This window comes from Pelobates fuscus, chromosome 5 (genome assembly GCF_036172605.1).
Source record: "Pelobates fuscus isolate aPelFus1 chromosome 5, aPelFus1.pri, whole genome shotgun sequence".
NCBI lineage: Eukaryota > Metazoa > Chordata > Amphibia > Anura > Pelobatidae > Pelobates > Pelobates fuscus.
The window spans coordinates 337,177,702-337,199,884 of record NC_086321.1 but is presented as its reverse complement, the minus strand read 5'-3'; the positions used below and the strand labels follow the sequence as shown (position 1 = coordinate 337,199,884).

At 43.0% G+C, this 22,183-nt stretch overlaps 1 protein-coding gene across 1 annotated transcript in view; it reads left to right on the top strand.

Moving 5' to 3' along the window:
• LOC134611656 (CMP-N-acetylneuraminate-beta-galactosamide-alpha-2,3-sialyltransferase 2-like) overlaps window positions 1-22,183 on the top strand; it is a 44,452-nt gene that overhangs the window by 1,093 nt on the left and 21,176 nt on the right. Inside the window, exons 2-3 of the mRNA XM_063455761.1 lie at window positions 2,889-3,082; window positions 9,956-10,135. Of these exons, the coding sequence (XP_063311831.1) occupies window positions 2,889-3,082; window positions 9,956-10,135 (374 nt within the window). The remainder of the gene's footprint in view (window positions 1-2,888; window positions 3,083-9,955; window positions 10,136-22,183) is intronic.

Below are 22,183 nucleotides of genomic sequence, written 5' to 3'. Positions count from 1 at the left end.
AGGACCAAACTTCTGGAATAAAAGGGAATCATGACGTGTCAGACACGTCATGTGTCCTTAAGGGGTTAATGCTTATACTCCCCTCTTTGCAATTTGCCTTTATTTGTATTTATTATCTTGTTCCTTGTGCCAGATCTCAATTCCTGAGTGCAGCCATTTTGTTCTCCTCTGTCCATGAAGTCTGAATCTTGTCCTTCTTTGGGATTAATTTGACTGATGGATTATGGGTAAATTAGCTTAACAATTGAAATGGAACTTTGCTTAAGCTCCGCCCATTGCCAAATTTTGCCAAAGATGACATTCCCCATGAGGAAAAAGTAGTCCCTGCTTTGTCTTATGTAGAAATAAAAAAAAAACTAAGGTTAATTTAAAAAAACAAAAAAAACAATGAGAAATAGAGGGGCAAAAAAAGTAAAGTGACAGAACAGTTTGAAAACAGATTTAATAATACGCACATTTTTACAAGCAACATGAGTCAGTAGAGCTTGGAATGTCTAAATATGGACTGGTGTGTGGTAACAGCTGTAATTATAGTGTATTCACAACATGTTTTCCTGTCCCACACATATCTGAATGGGCTATATCGTAAACACCACTCTTTAATGCCCAGAGCTTACTCGATGGCTAATTCTACTGGCATACTCTGTAAAGTCTCTACTTGAAATTAAACTGCAGGTGAAAAGTATGGAATATGGCAGCAGATGAAGTACCCATCTAAAAATCTTGTGCAAAGGGTTAAAGGGTTACTCAAAGCACCATAACCACTTCAGTGATTTTAAGTAGTCATGGTACCTGGAGTATGTATGCGCAGTGTTTCCACCCCCAGAAATTGTTGAACGTAATGCCAAAACCTTAAAGAACAAAAAAAATCAATCAGTTGATATCTACAGAAGTGAGAACTTCCAAATTACGGGTGATCAAAGAAAGATTTCCGGGTATTGAAGTATACCTCCCATGGTGCATTGCTAATTGCTAAGATGTATTGCAAGTAGGTTTGCAAATTTAAAAAAAAGTCAAAAAAAATTGCAATCATGTGCAGTAAAAATATGATTTGAAAGACAGCAGATTTACACCTACAAGAATAGTTAGAGAGAAAAATAAATGAATCTGAAATTAGTTGCACTTAAAGGGGAAAAAAAGTTTGTTTACTATGGAGGAAGGAAATAGTGATATTACAAGTGGAAAATGGAATGTGCAGTGTTATCACATTGTTAAACCTAAGTGCATTAGTTCATAGAGGTCTCAACATGAATTATTACAAACAAGACATACTGAACACCTATGTTTATGTATTATTAAAAGAAGTTTGCAAAGTAAGTAGCTGGAGCTTTCTTTGATGCAGAGGCATTACTAGGGTAAAAAAAAAACCTGGGGCTTGAGGCCATAAATAATTTGGTGATCCCCTTCCTATAAACTCCACCCCTCACCCCTTCGCAAACTGCACCCCTTGACACACTCACAGTTACTTACAGACACACACAGGCGCACAAACACACAGACACATGTACAGACAGGCATACACACAGACGCAGATTAGAACACACAGGAACAGACAGACATAAATGGACAGAGACAGGTACACATAGGTGCACACAGATAGACACAGGCATACTCAGACAAAGACCGGTATACACAGTCTCAGACAGGCAGAGAGAGGTACACACAGATAGAGATAGGCATAAACAGACACGCTATTGCACATATACTGCAGCACAAACACACATACATACTGTCACACACTTACACACACATTTAGAAGTCATCATTTACATATTTTTAACCACCCACCTGTTCCCATAACTTTTTGGTGCAGAAGGGTGGCTTCCCTGGGGTCCACTCTCTGCAGCAGGTACTGGCGGAGGATGATTGGTCTGTGCCCAGGCTCTCTCCTTTCTCTCTCTGCGCCCTCCTTCTCTGGTGGACCAGAGTTGAGAACCTACTGATGGGCCACCTGCTTTTGGACCCTGGCAGTAATTCCACCATTACAGATCAGTGAAAAAAAGATCCTGGGCTATAGGGTCCCGGGTTACCCTACCCTCCCCCCTCCTCCCTCCTCCCCCCCATCCCCTATCCCCCTCACATCCCTTCTTTGATCAAACAGTAAATAAAATAAAAAAACGTTGTATATAGCTTCAAATTTAAAAAATCTGCCACTCTACAACGTTGCTCATTTAGACAAAGTCAGAAAATAGTTTCTTGAGAAACATTTTTAAAACATAGAATTATTAATTAAGTGTTTTTGAGTCCCTTAAGATCTGATGGCATTTCATGCCAGCATCATCATAGAAACATAGAAACATATAGAAACATAGAATGTGACGGCAGATAAGAACCATTCGGCCCATCTAGTCTGCCCAGTTTTCTTATAGTAAGGTTAGCCTTATGCCTATCCCACACATGCTTAACTCCTTTACTGTGTTAACCTCTACCACTTCAGCTGGAAGGCTATTCCATGCATCCACTACCCTCTCAGTAAAGTAATACTTCCTGATATTATTTTTAAACCTTTGTCCCTCTAATTTAAGACTGTCCTCTTGTTGTGGTAGTTTTTCTTCTTTTAAATTTAGTCTCCTCCTTTACTGTGTTGATTCCTTTCTATCATATCCCCCTGTCATCTTCCAGTTCTGCTACTTTCCCACATTGTTGTTGGTTGCTATCCCCTTCGATGACCTTTCTTGTTGTGTTTTTATACCCAGTCTTCTCTAGATTGTAAGCTTCTTTGAGCAAAGTCCTCATTCAACCTATTATTCTTGTAATATTTTGTAATTGTCTCATGTATTGTTAAATATCCCCTTTATAATAGTGTAAAGTGCTGAGGAATAGGCTGTTTCTACATAAATGCTAATAATAATAATAATAATATCTTATAATTCTTTGCATGTTTATAGAAACTTCAAGGATCAAATAATGCCAGTTCCATTACTGAAGTCCTGGAACAGATGTTTAGGGTTATACCTACTGGCAACCCATATGCAGAAAAAAACAATCGACCGTGCCGGACCTGTGCGGTGGTGGGAAATTCAGGGAACCTCAAAGGATCTGGTCAAGGAAATCTGATCGATTCCCATGGCTTAATTTTCAGGTAACTAGAGAAAATTTGAATTTAATAGGCAGACCCGGTAAAGACCATGGTAAACAGATAAAGAGAGGGAGAGAGAGAAATAAGTGCGGCATGCTGGATAAATAAGACAAATCAAACATTGTAACAAATGCATTAACAAGAACAGCGCTGAAGGAACAACAAATATAAGAGCAATGCATTAATAAGGGAATAAAGGGCAGCATTATATAAACTCTGCCCCTAGGTAGTTGCCTCAAATCAAAGACATTCTAAGTTGAGTGGATATTCCTCAGTACCTGATAAGTATACTCCTTTCGACTGCCTCCATCACCTATAGTAGGCAACCTTTTAGCAGCACTATGCAAAAAATAGAATTTGAAGCCGCTTGGTGTGCCGGTTCTATTTTTTTAGGCAGCCACGCTGCACTGGGTGGTAAGCAGGCATAGGAGAAGTAGAGGGAAAGAGACCACTAAGGGACAAGGGAGTTGGGAGGGAAAGAAACTCATAGGGACTGAGGAAGGGAAAAAAGATGAGCTGGTTTGGAGAGACACGTAGAGGGGCTGAGGGGAAAGAGACACGCAGAGGGGCTGGGGGGAAGAGACACACAGAGGGGCTGGGGGGAAAGAGACACACAGAGGGGCTGGGGGGAAGAGACACACAGAGGGGCTGGGGGGAAGAGACACACAGAGGGGCTGGGGGGAAGAGACACACAGAGGGGCTGGGGGGAAAGAGACACACAGAGGGGCTGGGGGGAAAGAGAAACACAGAGGGGCTAGGGGGAAAGAGAAACACAGAGAGGCTGGGGGGAAAGAGAAACACAGAGAGGCTGGGGGAAAGAGACACACAGAGGGGCTGGGGGAAGAGACACAGAGGGGCTGGGGGAAGAGACACAGAGGGGCTGGGGGGAAGAGACACAGAGGAACTGGGGTGGGGAATAGACACACAGAGGGGCTGGGGGGAAGAGACACACAGAGGGGCCGGGGGAAGAGACACACAGAGGGGCTGGGGGGAAGAGACACAGAAGGGGATGGAGGGGATATAGACACCCAGAGGGGCTGGGGGAGAGACACACAGAGGGGTTGGGGGAGAGACACATAGAGGGGCTGGGGGAAAAGAGAAACACAGAGGAGCTGGGGGAAAATAGAAACACAGAGGAGCTGGGGGGAAAAGAGAAACACAGAGGAGCTGGGGGGGAAGAGACACACAGAGGGGCTGGGGGGAAGAGACACACAGAGGGGCTGGGGGGAAGAGACACAGAGGGGCTGGGGGGAAGAGACACACAGAGGGGCTGGGGAAGAGACACACAGAGGGGCTGGGGGGAAAGAGACACACAGAGGGGCTGGGGGGAAAGAGAAACACAGAGGGGCTGGGGGGAAAGAGAAACACAGAGGGGCTGGGGGGAAAGAGAAACACAGAGAGGCTGGGGGGAAAGAGAAACACAGAGAGGCTGGGGGGAAAGGGAAACACAGAGAGGCTGGGGGAAAGAGACACACAGAGGGGCTGGGGGGAAGAGACACAGAGGGGCTGGGGGAAGAGACACAGAGGGGCTGAGGGGAAGAGACACAGAGGGGCTGGGGTGGGGAATAGACACACAGAGGGGCTGGGGGGAAGAGACACACAGAGGGGCCAGGGGAAGAGACACACAGAGGGGCTGGGGGGAAGAGACACAGAGGGGATGGAGGGGATATAGACACCCAGAGGGGCTGGGGGAGAGACACACAGAGGGCTTGGGGGAGAGACACATAGAGGGGCTGGGGGAAAAGAGAAACACAGAGGAGCTGGGGGGAAGAGACACACAGAGGGGCTGGGGGAAGAGACACACAGAGGGGCTGGGGGGAAGAGACACACAGAGGGGCTGGGGGAAGAGATACACAGAGGGGCTGGGGGGAAGAGACACAGAGGGGCTGGGGGGAAGAGACACAGAGGGGCTGGGGAAGAGACACACAGAGGGGCTGAGGTGGGGAAGAGACACACAGAGGGGTTGGAGGAAAGAGACACACAAAGTGGCTGGGGGAAAGAGACACAAAGGGGCTGGGGGAAAGAGACACAAAGGGGCTGGGGGAAAGAGACACAAAGGGGCTGGGGGAAAGAGACACACAAAGGGGCTGGGGGGAAAGACACACACAAAGGGGCTGGGGGAAAGACACACACAAAGGGGCTGGGGGAAAGAGACACACAAAGGGGCTAGGGAAGAGACACACAAAGCTGGGGCTGGGGAGGAAGGAGACACAGAGGGGCTGGGGAGGAAGGAGACACAGAGGGGATGGGGAGGAAGGAGACACAGAGGGGCTGGGGAGGAAGGAGACACAGAAGGGCTGGAGAGGAAGGAGACACAGAGGGGCTGGAGAGGAAGGAGACACAGAGGGGCTGGGGAGGAAGGAGACACAGAAGGGGTGGGGAGGAAGGAGACACAGAGGGGCTGGGGAGGAAGGAGACACAGAGGGGCTGGGGAGGAAGGAGACACAGAGGGGCTGGGGAGGAAGGAGACACAGAGGGGCTGGGGAGGAAGGAGACACAGAGGTGCTGGGGGAAAGACACACAGAGGTGCTGGGGGAAAGACACACAGAGGTGCTGGGGGAAGAGACACACAAAGGGACTGGGAGAAGAAGAAGACAGAGAGGGGGCTGGGGAGGAAGGAGACACAGAGGGGCGGGGAGGGGCGGGGAGGGGCGGGGAGGAAGGAGACACAGCGGTTCTGGAAGGAATATAGACAGAGAGAGCGGCTGGGGAAAGAGATACACAAAGGGGCTGGGGGAAGACACACAGAGGGACTGGGAGCAAGAAGACAGAGGGATGGGGAGCAAGGAGACACAGAGGGTCTGGGGAGGAAGGAGACACAGAGGGGCTCGGGAGGAAGGAAACACAGAGTGGCTGAGGAGAAAGGAGATACAGAGGGGCTAAAGGTAGGGGATACAGTGGTTCTGGAGGGAATATAGACACAGAGAGGGGCTAGGCGGGACAGAGACACAGAGAGGCAGAGGGGGAATGAGACACACAGATGCAGGGCGGGAAAGAGACACACAGAGGGGCTGGGGGAGAGACACACAGAAGGGTTGGGGGAAAGACACACAAAGTTAATGAGAACAAAAAACATAGAGGTGAAGGAGAGAAAGACACACAAAGAGGTTGGGAGAAAGACACACAAGGGGGCTGGGAGGTGAAAGTTATTAACATTAAAGGGAAACTATAGTCTCCAAGAACGTGACGTGAACTGGGTGCCATCTATGACGTGAACTGGGTGCCATCTTATCTCCATAATTCCATGTTTGTATATTTGCAATCACAGTCACACAAAGTAGCCATAGCCTTGAGCTTTCATGTACATAGGGGAAAATGTTTTTTATATATATATATATATATATATATATACACACATTTATTTATTTATATATAATGAAGCAACAGTTCCTTTTCAAAACACATCACTTATAGTGATTTATGTCTTGATACATGCCTCATACAGGTCTGTGCGTGTGAATTGTGATATAAGAAATTATAAACAAACCTACATCTTATTTATGAAAAACGATGAGTGAGCTGAAATCTAGCCATGTTGTATCATGAGCACACATAAAAAAAATGTATGTATTCGTCAAGGAGCAAAATCTGGTCTAGAATTGCTAAGTTTAGTTAAAATAACTACAGGGTTATGTACTAAAGTGGGAATCTAAGGCCAAAGAAGCTGAACTAAAAGTACAGAAGACTTGGATAACGTTTCCAATTTGGCTATTTTGACCTTAAATTTGAAATTAACTTTGGATTCTCACTATAGTGAATAACCTTGCCAAACATGAGTCAGATTTACAATACTTATATTGATTAAGCCAAATCTGGTGAAAATTCAGTTATTTCAACTAAATTAGACCATTTTTTCAATTTTATTTTTGTTCAATTCAGTGTCTGGTTTATATATTTTTATCTATTTATTTACTGACAAGCACGTTTTTTTATTGACAGGTTTTATCACAAGATTTACAAGGAATAAAGCAGGAGTGACCAATAGGCAAATCCCCACCGCAGGTGTTGTAGGGCCACAACTCCCATGATGCGTTGCATGCCTTTAGAATGACAGAGCATCATGGAAGCTGTAGTTTTAAAACATCTGGGGATCTACCTTTTGGGCACCCCTGGAATAGAGTATACTATAACAATAAAATTTTTCTGACATATTATAGACATATAAAAAAAATGCAAGGTATACAATGCTAATAAACACATGGGTACCAGTTCGAACCCCATTCTTTTCAAACCATACTATAGAGCTAGGAGTACAGCTTTGTACCAAATCACTTTTTTTAACAAAATGTTGCATTTTACTTTACTATAAATTATGAGTTTAGTGAATATTCCCCATAGAGATTATTTCTGTTTTTTTAATTACTTTTGCAGAAAACCCTAGCCCCAAAAGCTATTCACAAACCAAATCCTCTAACTTAAAACATTCTAAAAGAGGGGTGCCCATAAGGCAGATCCCCAGATGTTTTAAAACGACAGCTTCCACGATGCTTTGTCATTCTACAGGCATTATAAATGTGACGGCAGATGTGACGGCAGATAAGAACTATTCGGCCCATTTAGTCTTCCCAATTTTCAAAATACTCTCGTTAGTCCCTGGCTTTATGCTTAAACTCCTTCTCTGTGTAAACCTCTACCACTTCAGCTGGAAGGCTATTCCATGCATCCACTACCCTCTCAGCCAAGTAATACTTCCGGATATTATTATTAAACCATTGCCCCGTGGAAGTTGTAATTCTACAACATCAGGAAATCTACCTTTTGGGCACCCCTGTTCTAAAAGGTGTAAGAGACTTCTACTGCACGATTATTTAATATTTGTCTTCCTACTTTTTGCTTGTAATTTTATACTGTCATTCGACCTTCGTTTCTGCATTCGTATGTTGATTAAAGAAACGCTGCTAGTGACAGGCACATGTTGGGTCCTGTCTGATAAGCAGGAACACAACCCATTAAGCAGGTGATCACTTCTGCCTGAGGCTTTGAACTTCTGTATTTAAGATAAAATATTAAGATCAACACCTTTGAAGACTGTTGCACATTCTTGGGAAATATGTCTAAGTTCACATTGATCTGATGCAGTCTGAATAGTGTTTAAATTCTTTCATGGGCAGTTAGTAAGAACTGACTTGAAGTAAACTGTAGTGGCGTCAAAAAGATGGACAGATTGTAATAGCCATTTGCAGATAAACACTTTTTTTTAGGCCACTTGTAGGTCTGCAGTTTAACTTCAGCCAACACACAGACATTCAAAATATAAACGAGCAATTACACACAAAATTTAATGTTACATGAATTGGCTTAAATAGAAATTATGGGTGGGGGAAGGAATTACACTATTTTTAATGAATATGGATAATGTAAAATAAAGCAAATAAATGGGGATTTTTTTTTACTTATTCTACAGAAAGTTGCTCAGTGGATACTTTTTCATCTACTTTGTAATTCCATTCCGAAGCTTGAGTATTTATCTTTATGGGAGAAGTAGTTTATCCCCCAAGAAGAGCTCCAATCATCACACAGGATAAGTGTAACTGTTTATAAATGGTGCTATACATTTATTTAGGAAACCAGGCTGTCTTCAGTGATTGGCGATCTCAAAAGATAATGAGCTTTGAGTTATCAGACTGCAGAGACAGGATCCTTGAACCAAAATCATTTCAGCCCGCTAAAATGGTTTTGGTGCTTAGTGACCCTTCCATTATAAACATTTGGCTTCAAAGGGCCCACAAAGTACCATTGCCACTACAGCATCTTGTTATACTCCCCTAATGCTCTCCATCTTTATGCTGCCATCTTATACAGTCTTAAGTGACCAGTGTCATATTTGCACTTTAGAACATGAGAACAAAATGGAGGTCTGTGAAAGATACCGCAGAATCCGCTTTAGATCTTATTATGCATAGGCATAGCTACAGGCTAAATGGCCAATTAAGGTTCCTCCTTCTGCCACATTTTGCCAAAATTCATTCAGGACTATTCACTAAAGTGAGAACTGAAAATAAATTAAAATTTTACGGTGGTTGCCAAACTAAAAGCTGAGCTGACATTTAGTAATTTTTCATTTTTAGTTTGGCTATTTTTCTTTTTCTTTACAGGGTTACTTCAACCCTTTTTGTGTAAAATAGAGCAATGTCCTATTGGCATTATTCTATAACCCCCTCCCCCCCAACCCTTACAGAAATGTTCATAAATGTTTTTAAAATAAAGTTTATATACACACACAACAAGATAAGGATAGACGTCAAATATTCACAGAATTGACATTTCGTCTGCTTAAGTCACGTGTGCTAGGGTTGCAACTTGCCCCCAACACACAATTAACAAAAACTCTTGATGTGCAGGTGTTTTAAGCAGAAACACTGCACATCCAGGCTCTTACCACCATAACCACTTTGAAAAGCAGTTCTCGTGCCAACAACTTCAAAAAGCAGAAGTGGTCATGGTGGATGGAGTAACCCTTTAAATTTTGAATTCACTTTGAATTCTCACTTTAGTATATATAACACTGACTGTGTACACACAAGACAAAGTGGTCCCTACTTTGCACGTGACATGTTTTGTTTCAGATGTAAGAATATTTGAGATTTCCATGTTTTCGTGTCACTCTGTTCTACATATTATATTCAGTTTAAAGAATGGATCACCAAGCTAATTATATGTACAGAACCACAGTCCTTGTAAAAGAGCATTCAGCCTCTGCATTATAATTCCACCTCACCATTCTTTTCCATTGTATTAAATTTCAAAGTTCTTGTATAATGGTACATATAATTTATCCCGTTTTGAACTGCTGGTAGAACATATCAAAGGCCTATTTGGGTGTCAGAATGAGCAAGTCTGGTCATGAAATGCACTAAATCTCTAATCCCCTTTTAGAATGAATGGTGCCCGTACTTCTGGTTTTGAAGAGGATGTTGGTTCGAGAACAACTCATCATTTTATGTATCCAGAGAGCGCGGTACACCTACAGCATGGAGTCCATCTTGTGCTGATCCCATTCAAACTACTGGACTTAAAATGGATTACTAGTGCCCTTACAACAGGAGAGATCAAATCGTAAGTATTTCCATGCAGAAAGGTAGAGAAAGTCTACAAAGAAGAACTTGGTTGTATACAATAATTTCTTATTGTGTGACCTAAAAAAATAACTTAAAGGGACACTATAGTGACCAGAACAACTACAGCTTGATGTAGTTGTTCTGGTGAGTTTAACCCCTTAACACCGCAGCCAAATGTACAAGTTGTGAACGAAACAAAACGTAAACAAAACCTGGCATTTGCGCTATATGTCTGTCCAACCGTAATTCACCTCTTTCATATTAAATGCACCCCCCCCTTATTATATATCATTTTATTCAGGGGAAACAGGGCTTTCATTTAATATCAAATATTTAGCTATGAAACATAATTTAATATGAAAAAAATGGGAGAAAATAAGATTTTTTTTTATTTTTTTCGTTCTACATGACATTTTAACTGTCAATGTCATAATACTGTTTGCTTTTACTGCAATAAAATACACATATTTGTATTCAGCAAAGTCTCAGGTGTAAAACAGTACCCCCTATGTACAGGTTTTATGGTGTTTTGGGAAGTTACAGGGTCAAATATAGCGTGTTACATTTGAAATTGAAATTCGCCAGATTGGTTACGTTGCCTTTGAGACTGTATAGTAGCCCAGGAAATAAATTTACACCCATAATGGCATGTCATTTGCAATAGTAGACGACCCAAGGTATTGCAAATAAGCGATGTCCAGTCTTTTTTAGTAGCCATTTGGTCACAAACACTGGCCAAAGTTAGCGTTCGTATTTGTTTGTGTGTGAAAAATGCAAAAAACACCAATTTTGGCCAGTGTTTGTGACTAAGTGGCTACTAAAAAAGACTGGACATACCCCATTTGCAATACCTTTGGTTGTCTACTATTGCAAATGGTATGCCATCATAGGGGTAATTTTCATTCTTGGGCTACCATAGGGTCATAAAGGCAACGTAAGCAATCTGGCGAATTTTAATGTGAAAAAAATTACACACAAGCCTTATATTTGACGCTGTAATTTTTGAAAACACCATAAAACCTGTACATGAGGGGTACTGTTGTACTCAGGAGACTTCGCTGAACACAAATATTTGTGTTTCAAAACAGTAAAAAGTATTGCAGCAATAATATTGTCCCTGTAAGTGCTGTTTGTGCGTGAAAAATGCAAAAAAGGTCACTTTTACTGGCGATATCATGGTTGTAATACATTTTACTGTTTTGAAACACTAATATTTGTGTTCAGCGAAGTCTCCCGAGTAAAACAGTACCCCCCATGTACAGGTTTTATGGTGTCTTGGAAAGTTATAGGGTTAAATATAGTGCTAGCAGGGGCGGAGCCTGACACCGGACCGGAGCAGACGTGCGGCCGCGGAGCTCCGGCTGAAAGCACTGCAATCCGCACAAATCCGAGGCATCCCGGGCTACCCCGTGCCACAAATACCGCCACGGAGCCCAGCAGACCCCACTGTAACCGCCGATGCCATTCTTTCAGACGCCCGGCTCCAAAAATAAACGCCGCGGCGGCAAGGCCTACCGGGCGGGAGTGAGGCCTCAGACCACAGCAGGGGAATACTGGCCCTGGAACCTCACAGACCTGGAGGACTGGTACCCCAGCGCACAGAACTCAGGTGAGATGGGGCGCAGGTCCCAAAAACCACCCCAAAGCACCCCAAAACCACAGCATGATATAGGCCAAATGCTGCTGGCCCCAAGCGCAGGGAAGACCTCCCACGAAGAATCCTCGCCACCCTCAGAAGAGGGGGAACCGCAGGAAAGCCCACACCCCAGTCCCCATCATCCCACACAAGCAGAGAGGTCAGAAGCCACTGCACCGGCCTCAAAACAAGATATACAGGCAATGCTGACAGGCCTGCAACAGAATTTGAGACACATGTGGGAAGCAGATCTGGCAGTCCTAAAGCTAGATGTACACGCAGTGTCCTCACGCACCCAGGCAATTGAGGAGGAGGTCAAGGGACTGAGGGAGAACTATAAAATAATGGGGGAGAAGCTGCACAACCTACAATCCACACAAGCGGCAATGTCCAGACAAGTCAATCTACTAGACGACAGAGGGCGCCGCAAAAACATAAAGATCAGGGGAGTACCTGAGACGGTGCCGCTGGAGGAGCTACCGCACTATATCAGGCGCCTTGCGGCCACACTCCTCCCAACCAAGCATGCTAAAACCTTTCACTTCGACGGGGTCTACAGGATAGCTAAATCCTCACAGGCACCCACCACAGCTCCACGAGACATAATACTAAGATGCCAATCTATGTCTGACAAACTTGGACTAATGGCAGCTATGCAAGGCAACACCCCATTTGAGTTTGAGGATAGCAAACTATCCTTCTTTCAGGATCTCAGCAGAGCCACACTGATGTGGCGCAAGAGCATGCACCCAATCACCAAACAACTCCAAGCAGCAGGAATAGCCTACAGGTGGTCGACACCAGGGACACTCTGGATCACCAAAGACGACAAACACTACAAAGCTACTGACCACACGGAGGGACCAGCGTTGATGGCCGCCCTGGGACTCCTGAACCCTGCACAGATCCCAACAACGAGGCTGGCACCCCAACCAGGGACGACAGGCGCAGATCTTCACATGACACCTGGACCAAGCCGGGGCACTAAAACCTGAACGAACTCTATCTGCATACAGCCTTATAGGCCTTAAGTTTAAAAAGTTTCAATGTTTTATGTTTCATAACTTTACAGTCTGTCATATTCCAACGATTATTGTTACGGGCAAAAGGCCCAAGGGAGCTGACAATCACTGCCACGGTGACACCACCTCTCCCCCCCCCCCCTCCCTGGGGTTAAAGGGAAATGACTGCAGCGCACACACTTCTAGCCTCTTGCCCCATGGGCACAGTTTAACCCAGACGCAACACAGCGACTTTCACACAACTAGACCCAACCTTTAATAGTAGTAACTAGACCAGCGCAACACGCAACCACCCCTAGGACTACATAACACTCTATGACTCCCAGAATGTCGCGCACGCTGGAGTACTTTAATGACCACGATCAGATGAGACATGAGACGGGACCCAAACTTGATAGGGGGCAACACAAAGTAAATCCGCAACTGTCACCACAAGCCCCAACCACTCACACCGAGGCCAGGGGACACATAGCTCACCCACGGCAAGTGAGACGCGACAGGGGAACAGAATAGCTCTCAGACATAGCCGCCACTACCCATCCCCCCTCCACCAACGACCCCGCAGTACTCAGGGTGACCTATATAGAAGGGTGTCTATAACCCTAATAGTTCTACACCTCAATCCACTCGTTACAACATTGAGACCGTATATAATTAGAAAAATGTGTGCCTAAAATCTTGCTAACTGTTTATGATAATGTTTATCGTTTGGAGGCTACTGTGGCCCTGCACATGTACTTTTCATTGCACACGAAAAATAAAGAATTAAAAAATAAAATATAGTGCTAGCAAATTAAATTCCCTATACTTTCGGCATGGGTGGTCAGGCAGGTCCCGCTAATTGTAATTAATTAGGATACCTAATTATGTAAAATTATTACATAAATATATGTGTAGAATTAATATATGTATATATATACATATGTGTATATATACGTATATATATATATATTTTTCTTTTAATATTTTTATTTATATATAGGTATATATATAGTGATATATACGTATATATTTATGTATATAGATATATATTATTTCGTTCTACGTGTATTTTGATATAAATATATATATATTAATATCACAATACAGTTAGAACGAAATAAAACACATCTATATATTTTTTAATATTTTATTTTTAATTATTTTTTTTATTTTTTTTTTACGTATTTACATATTTTTTTTTTATATTATTTATAAATATATATAACAATAATTATATATATATTTAATCAGTATCAGTCTACGTGTAATTTGATATTAATATATATATAATTATATATATATATTAATATTAAAATACACCTAGACGGTGTATGTGTGTGTGTGTATATGTGTATATATATACTTAGATCATATATATATATATAATATATATATATATATATATATATATATATGATCTAAGTATAAATTTTTTTTTTACACTTATTTAACATTTATTTGATTTGATTTCAGCCAGCAGGGGGACCAACTGTCATTACAGTTGGTCCCCCTGCTGGCAATGCCTGAGCCAGCTATCCCGGCCATGTGATTGTGAGGTCCTCGCAAGGACCTCACTCTCACATGACCGGGAGGGACCGGAGGAGGAAGATGTGCCGCGGGGGGGCTCCCTGGGAGTCCCCCCAACCGCGATCGCCGGCGTGGGACCGCCGGCGACCGGGTAAGTTACTAAAAACCGGAGGGCGTACTATTACGCCCTGCGGCGTTTAGAGCCGCTTTTAAAAGGACGTAATAGTACGCCCTCCCGTCTTAAGGGGTTAATAGTTCCCTTCAGGCATTTTCATGTAAACACTGCCTTTTCATGTAAACACTGCCCTAGGGACACCTCCAAGTGGCCACTCCTTAGATGGCCACTGGAGGGGTTTCCTGGCTCAGGGCTGCACAGCATTGGGATGCTGAACTTTCCTCATAGAGATTCATTGATTCAATACATCTCTATGAGGAGGTGCTGATTGGCCAAAACGGTGTTTGGCCCTGCCCCCTTGCTGATATTAGCCATTCCCCCCCATGGGGAGAGCATTGGATTGGTAAAAATCCGCAATTTTGATGATGTCACCAAGGGGTCAGGGCCAGCACTGGCAGCCCTGTGAAGAACTGAAAATAAGGTGAGTGGGGGGGGGGGGCATATTTGACCCTGTAACTTCCCAAAACACCATAAAACCTGTACACAGGGGGTACGGTTTTACACGTGAGACACCGCTGAATACAAATATGTGTATTTTATTGCAGTAAAAGCAAACAGTATTATGACATTCACAGTTAAAATGTCATGCAAAACTAAAAAAGATTCTTAATTTTTCCCCTTTTTGTTTTATATTTTATTCATATTAAATTGTTTTATAGCTAAATATTTGATGTTAAATGAAATCCCTATTTCTCCTGAATAAAATTATATATAATAGGTGTGGGTGCACTTAATATGAAAGAGGTGAATTACGCTTGAACAGACACAGTCAAATTCTAAGTTTTGTTTACGTTTTATTTTTATCAACACATGTACATTTGTCTCAGTCCTTAAGGGGTTAAGAATGAGGAAACAGGTTGTAAACAATATACTACAAAAAGAGAGAAATAGAAAAGAAGAAGAAAAAAAACTGACAAATAATTATTGCCTATGCATACCTCCTAGATGGGGGATAACCCCTGTGTTTGCATGAAGAAAATAAAAGAGGCGGAGAATGCAATGTTTTGTGACAATACTAAAGAAAAATATATGTAAGATAAAACATAACTTTTAATAAAAGTCTAAATCTCTAAAAAGGTCTCAGTAGACAGAAGAGACCAACTACAACACACAACTAATAGTACTATATACACATGTACATAACAAAATAATAAATAGAAATATAAATAGCGGAGGCTGTTCCACACTGCAGAAAAAAATAGTAGTAAGTACCACTAAAAAACAGTATAAATCACTAAATGGTATGTCAGTTAGATAGTTTAGTACCAGAGTGTCAGCTGACATAAAAAATAAGTGGGGGGCATGGCCGAGCGGCAGAACGGAATGGCCGCATAATCACATCGCTCCTCCGAGCACGCCCGTGAAGCCCGAGAAAGCTGACCCTGCTCCCCGAAATGGGGAAACATTCAAAGACCAGGAGCACCCCTAAACCCTCTGGGACCCGCCAGGCGCTGGTAAATTCCTCCATGCAGCAATACTTAGCCGCGACGCCGGACCCAAACTCCCAGGCAGCGTCTGAGGCCTACTCACAGTCAGAAGCCTCCACTCCTAACTCCCACTCCCCAGACCGGAGTGAAACCATGGCGACCCCGCCGGCAGACTGGCTTAACCTGCTGAAGGCACTACCCACCCGAGCTGATCTGACCAACGCCACCACGGCCCTTCAGACCTCTATCAGGGCAGACATTCAAATGATGAGAGCGGACATACAGGGCATAGCTGACCGCATGGCCCAAATTGAGGCTGACCACGACAACCTAACCGCGGCCCAGGCGGCCCATTCAACGGCCCAGTCACATCAACTGACCCAAATGCAGGCCATGGCATGCCAGTCGAAGATCTGGACAACAGGGGCCGCAGAAACAACCTGCGGATACGCTGCCTCAGAGAAGGAGAAGAAACACCCGCACAACTGATAACCCTCATCTCTAACATATTCAATGGCCTCTTGGGACGCCCGGGTGAGTCTCCCATTGCGTTCGTCCAGGCTCACAGAGCACTGAGACCCAGAGGTCCGCCTTACGCCCCTCCACGAGACGTGATCTGCTGCCTAGAAAACTATGCTCTGAAAGAAGAGATCTTACATGAGGCCCGCAACAGAGGTGAGCTCGACTACGACGGTCACCAGCTTCAACTATACCCAGACCTCTGTCCAGCCACCCTTGGGTACCGCAGGGCTCTGAAACCACTTGCTAGAACATTGACCGCCCAGAAAATAAGATACAGGTGGACCTTCCCGACAGGCCTGATCGCACACACGACGAGCGGCCCTAGACCAATACGCACGGCGCAAGACCTACAGGACCTCACAACTGAACTCCACCTGCCACCACTTCACCTGAGATGGCCAGACCCGCTGGACTTCTATAATGGCCCACCACCGCCACCACAAGACCAGCCACAGCCGCAGCGACGATCCAGGACCCGGATGGAAACCGTGAGACCGGCCGGGGCAACCCGCTAGCTATGCCAGGCGACCCCGAGGCTGCGAAAGGACACAAAAGACACGTAACTATAATCACACACACCGGGGCAGACAACCCCACACACACACGAGCCATGCACACAGATCTTACAATCCACGGTCTACTGAGATCCTTGGGGTGGGGGTCGGGAAATGGGGGAAAGGGAACATGCCTGCACCGCCACAAAAGAATTTCTGACTCTTTCCAAGCCTCCTGCTATTGGGTTTTTGGTGATCACGAACTGGCATGTGACTGCACTGACATTTTGGGGAGGGGGGTGAGGCGGGAGGCAACGGCTAAATGGCTGAACAGGTTATGGAAGGGGGACATCACCACCATAATTGAATGGTCCAGTGAAATCGAGAATATTGGGAAAGTAACTTGCCGCCCCTACCGACCCACTATAGTTAACTCTCAGGTACCATGTGACGACAGGGAACCAGGGTCCCACAGAGATGACACCGACCGGGAATGGCACAAGCCCTCCCCCCCCCCCCGCAACTATGACAGCTCAAATGGCCTAGAGGGAGAGACAACAGGGACATCATGCCAACGCCTACAGGCAGGTGGAGCGCTATAAAATGAATAAACTTACCCCCCCTGGGGTTTCCAGTATAGCCTAAGGGGGGAGAAAGGTACAATAGTGCAGACTATTAAGTGCAATTTGAGTGAAATAACCAAACAGTGGTTCACTCACATGGGTCTGAGCCTAAATAGGACAGGCTCAGATCTCTCGAGCAGACGTGTCCTTAAGGAGACACGAACCCTTCAGATGCTGATTTTCTACATTTTCTTTCTGTGGGGTATAATAAAAAACCGAGATCTGGTGCAGTATGTTTCGGGTACCAGTGTGTGCAGATAGATAAAATATAACTGCTCACCTTTCATAGAGCCTCAGACTTGGCTCTAAGTGTTTCAGCAAATGTGTCTATAAGGGGACACATACCCTTCTTTTGTTGGAGCGGGAACTGCAGAGTGTGGACTAAATCAGAAGCTCAGGTGGACATATAATAAGTAATGAGAATGTATTTATTGATAAAAATACTTATGTGTATAACACTATAAAAACAATAAAAATATATAAGTATATATAGAAATAATGTCCAAACTTCTGAGGTGGTCCGAGACGCGTTTCGCCTGGTCGGCTTTCTCAATCGGTGTCTTGCTCTCTTGGTTCCCTGTCTTCTTTTAAATGCTGTTTTCGGGTCCCATTGGTGGATGGTTTCGCGCCCTCCGGTTCCGGTTCAGCTGTGGTCCTGATTGCTTTACTTTCGTTCCGGTTTCGTCGACCGGAAATGACGTTGCGCTGGTTTTCGTCGACCGGAAGTGACGTATCGCTCATAAAAAGTCCTATTTCCTGATAAGTCCATTGTCGCCATTTTGATTACTGGCAGCGATCTAATAGGCAAGTGATACTCCCATAGGGATATAGTGCAGGAGAGATAAGGGCAACATAAAAACTAGTTAAATCCAGGTCTCACACAGGTTAAGTATATCCAAGTGTTTCAAATGATCTTAGAGGTGCATTCTATTCTTAGGCATACAGATGCATATATGTTTATACATATCCTTTAGATTGTGATAGTTCTTCTGTATATATAAAGTGCATAGGGTATTCTAGATTGCAAAAATGGTAGTGGGTGAGTAGTAGGAATAATAAAAAAATATATAAAAATCTGACACCTTCATGCTTTTAGTGCAAATGGAAATTAAAAATACATATGTAGAAAGGAATCTCTACCATATGTAGAGGCAGTGATAAAAGTGCATAAAAAGCTTATAAGAAGTGGCAAAGTTCAAAGTCATTATTAAGACCATGAGGTGTCAGTGTGTTTAGATTAAAAATCCACCTCATTTCTAATTGCCCCAAACGTTTTATGAGGTCCTCCCCTCTCCAATTTGGTACCAGTTTATGTATACCCATAAATTTCATGTTATTTGGGTTTTTATCATGTCTTTCCAGGAAGTGTGCTGATAAACTGTGTTTTGCAAATCCATTTTTAATATTTCTAATGTGCTCTTGTATCCGTACGTTGAGATTGCGAATCGTACGTCCCACATAAAATAGACCGCACGGGCATATAATAACATATATGACTTTTTTTGAGTAGCATGTAATTAGTTCTTTTATTTTAAAACTTTGTTTAGGGTTTTTGGGGTGATTAAAAGTCTGGATGTGTCTTTTTGTATTTTGTGTGTTCTTGCATGCACCGCAAGTGCCACATCCAAAAAAACCTTTTGATTTATTTAAAAAGTGATCATGCTCCTTGGTTCTTATATGGTTATGCACTAAAGTGCGATTTAAGCTAGGTGCTCCTCTATATACTATAGTGGGTTTCTCGGGGAGGATAGAGTTTAGTGTATCATCGTTTTTTAGGATGGGCCAGTGTTTGTTCAGGATTCTCTTAAATTGTTTGCTTTTGCAATTGAAGTCACAGACAAACACTGGTTCGTTTTTAGCTTCCTTTTTCTCTTTATATCTGATTAGGGAGGATCTCTCTTCTACTTTAACTTTGTCATAAGCTGTATTCAGCAAATCTTCTTGATATCCCTTTTCTTTAAAATTGTCTAAAATGATCTGTGCCTGTTCATGGAATATTGTGTCCTCCGTGCAGTTACGTCTTATTCTAAGTAACTGAGCTCTGGGGGCATTGACTAGCCACGGAGAATAGTGGCAGCTGGTGTCCTTTATATAGCTGTTAACGTCTACGGTCTTGAAGAAAGTCTTAGTCTTAATTGTTTGGTTCTCTACATAGATGCTAAGGTCTAAAAAGTTAACCTCAACAAATTAGAAAACAGAGTAGTAGAAACAAAGAAACGAAAGTACCAACGTGACATCTTAGACTACTCTAAGAAACAAGTAAGGTCTTATAATGAACATCATAGAGACAGAGGGACTAACCGAAGAGGTATTAGAACAGACCACACCCCCAAACGAGTACATAGAAATGCCAGTGCAAAATACACACCTCAGAAGAAAATAAGAAAAACAAAATATTATGAACCAAGACCCTATGCATCTAGACCCCAAAGAGAAACTGAGAAAATAAGAATGCCCACCCACAGACCCCATAATACACCTGAAGGTTACCGACCCTCATATGCACAGATGGTGAAAAAACACACTACACCGACCAGGACCAACAGGACATATACTCCTACACAAAGGAGAAAAATTAACACACGTCAAGATAACCCAGGTAACAATGTCAGACATATAGACCATACACTAACCCCTAGAGAGGACCATCTACATAACAGACACCACCACCCAAAAAGGTCGACACAGGGAGAGGATTTTCTCATATCACATATAAGAGACAAACACAAAGAGAACAGACCCCCACTGAAATCCCCAGGAAAGAGACAGAGGAGTCCAGAAGACGGGGAAATAGAGGAGGAGTCCTTATACAGAAAAGAAAGAAAAACAAGACACTAATACCCAAAAAGAATGGTATTTTTAACTTAACACAAAGAGCCCTAACAGTACCCCAAAGGACACTGCTAGAAAAAGGCCTTAAGTTTGCCCCATCTAGAGACATTGACAAATTCAATATATATATTGACCTAAACAAATTTAAGAGGAAACTATGTTTGAAAAAATTCTTTAATAAATACCCAAGCGAAACAAATACACAGGAAAGAGAACAGTCAGAATTCACACATACAGAATTAAAAGAACAATCCAAGTTCTTTCCAAAGTCATGCATCTCAGAAGAGATGGTGACTTTCGAAAAGATGGTGATGAAAGACACCTACAAAATTAAAAATCTTAACAGATTTGAACATAACCTGACAATACAAGAAAGGGCAGCATTGAAATCTTTTAAGAATGACCATACCCTCGTGTTAAAACCAGCTGATAAGGGGGGGGGCATAGTCCTATTGGAACATACCGATTATAATAAAGAAGCAGAGAGAATTTTAGAAGACCCACACACATATAAAATATTGAAGAAGGACCCGACAAATGAGATTAAAGATAGCTACCACCAACTAATAGAAAAAGGAAAGTCTAGAAATATACTTAATAAAAAGGAAAACGAGTTTTTGAATATCTCACACCCTAAAGTGCCCGTATTTTACTTCCTCCCGAAAATACACAAAGATGCCACCAATCCCCCAGGCAGACCAATAATATCGGGAATTGGATCAATCTCTAGCAGACTATCACTATACATAGATAAACATCTCCAACGGATAGTACGAGAATGCCCGAGTTATCTTAAAGACACAATCAGCATATTACAGATACTTGAAAATACAATATGGGAGGACAACTTTTATTTGGTTACATCAGATGTAACCTCACTATACACGATCATTCCACACGATAGAGGATGCTTGGCAACCAGGACATTTCTAGAACAATCCCGCATCTTTCACCCTGACCAGGTAGACTTTATAGTTGAGGGGATCACATGGATCCTCAACAATAACTACTTTTGGTATGGTAACAACTTTTATCTCCAAACATGTGGGACTGCGATGGGCACGAGGTTCGCTCCCAGCTATGCGAACCTTTTTATGTCCCATTGGGAACAAGAGTTCATTTATGGGGACACTAGATGGGAGTCGAGCCTCGTGACCTATCGCAGGTACATAGATGATCTGTTCTTTATATGGAGGGGAGACGAAAAGTCTCTACAAATCTTCCTCACACACCTTAACTCCAACGAGTGGGGAATAAAATTAACCTCAAACTACAGTAAATCATGTGTAAACTTTTTAGACCTTAGCATCTATGTAGAGAACCAAACAATTAAGACTAAGACTTTCTTCAAGACCGTAGACGTTAACAGCTATATAAAGGACACCAGCTGCCACTATTCTCCGTGGCTAGTCAATGCCCCCAGAGCTCAGTTACTTAGAATAAGACGTAACTGCACGGAGGACACAATATTCCATGAACAGGCACAGATCATTTTAGACAATTTTAAAGAAAAGGGATATCAAGAAGATTTGCTGAATACAGCTTATGACAAAGTTAAAGTAGAAGAGAGATCCTCCCTAATCAGATATAAAGAGAAAAAGGAAGCTAAAAACGAACCAGTGTTTGTCTGTGACTTCAATTGCAAAAGCAAACAATTTAAGAGAATCCTGAACAAACACTGGCCCATCCTAAAAAACGATGATACACTAAACTCTATCCTCCCCGAGAAACCCACTATAGTATATAGAGGAGCACCTAGCTTAAATCGCACTTTAGTGCATAACCATATAAGAACCAAGGAGCATG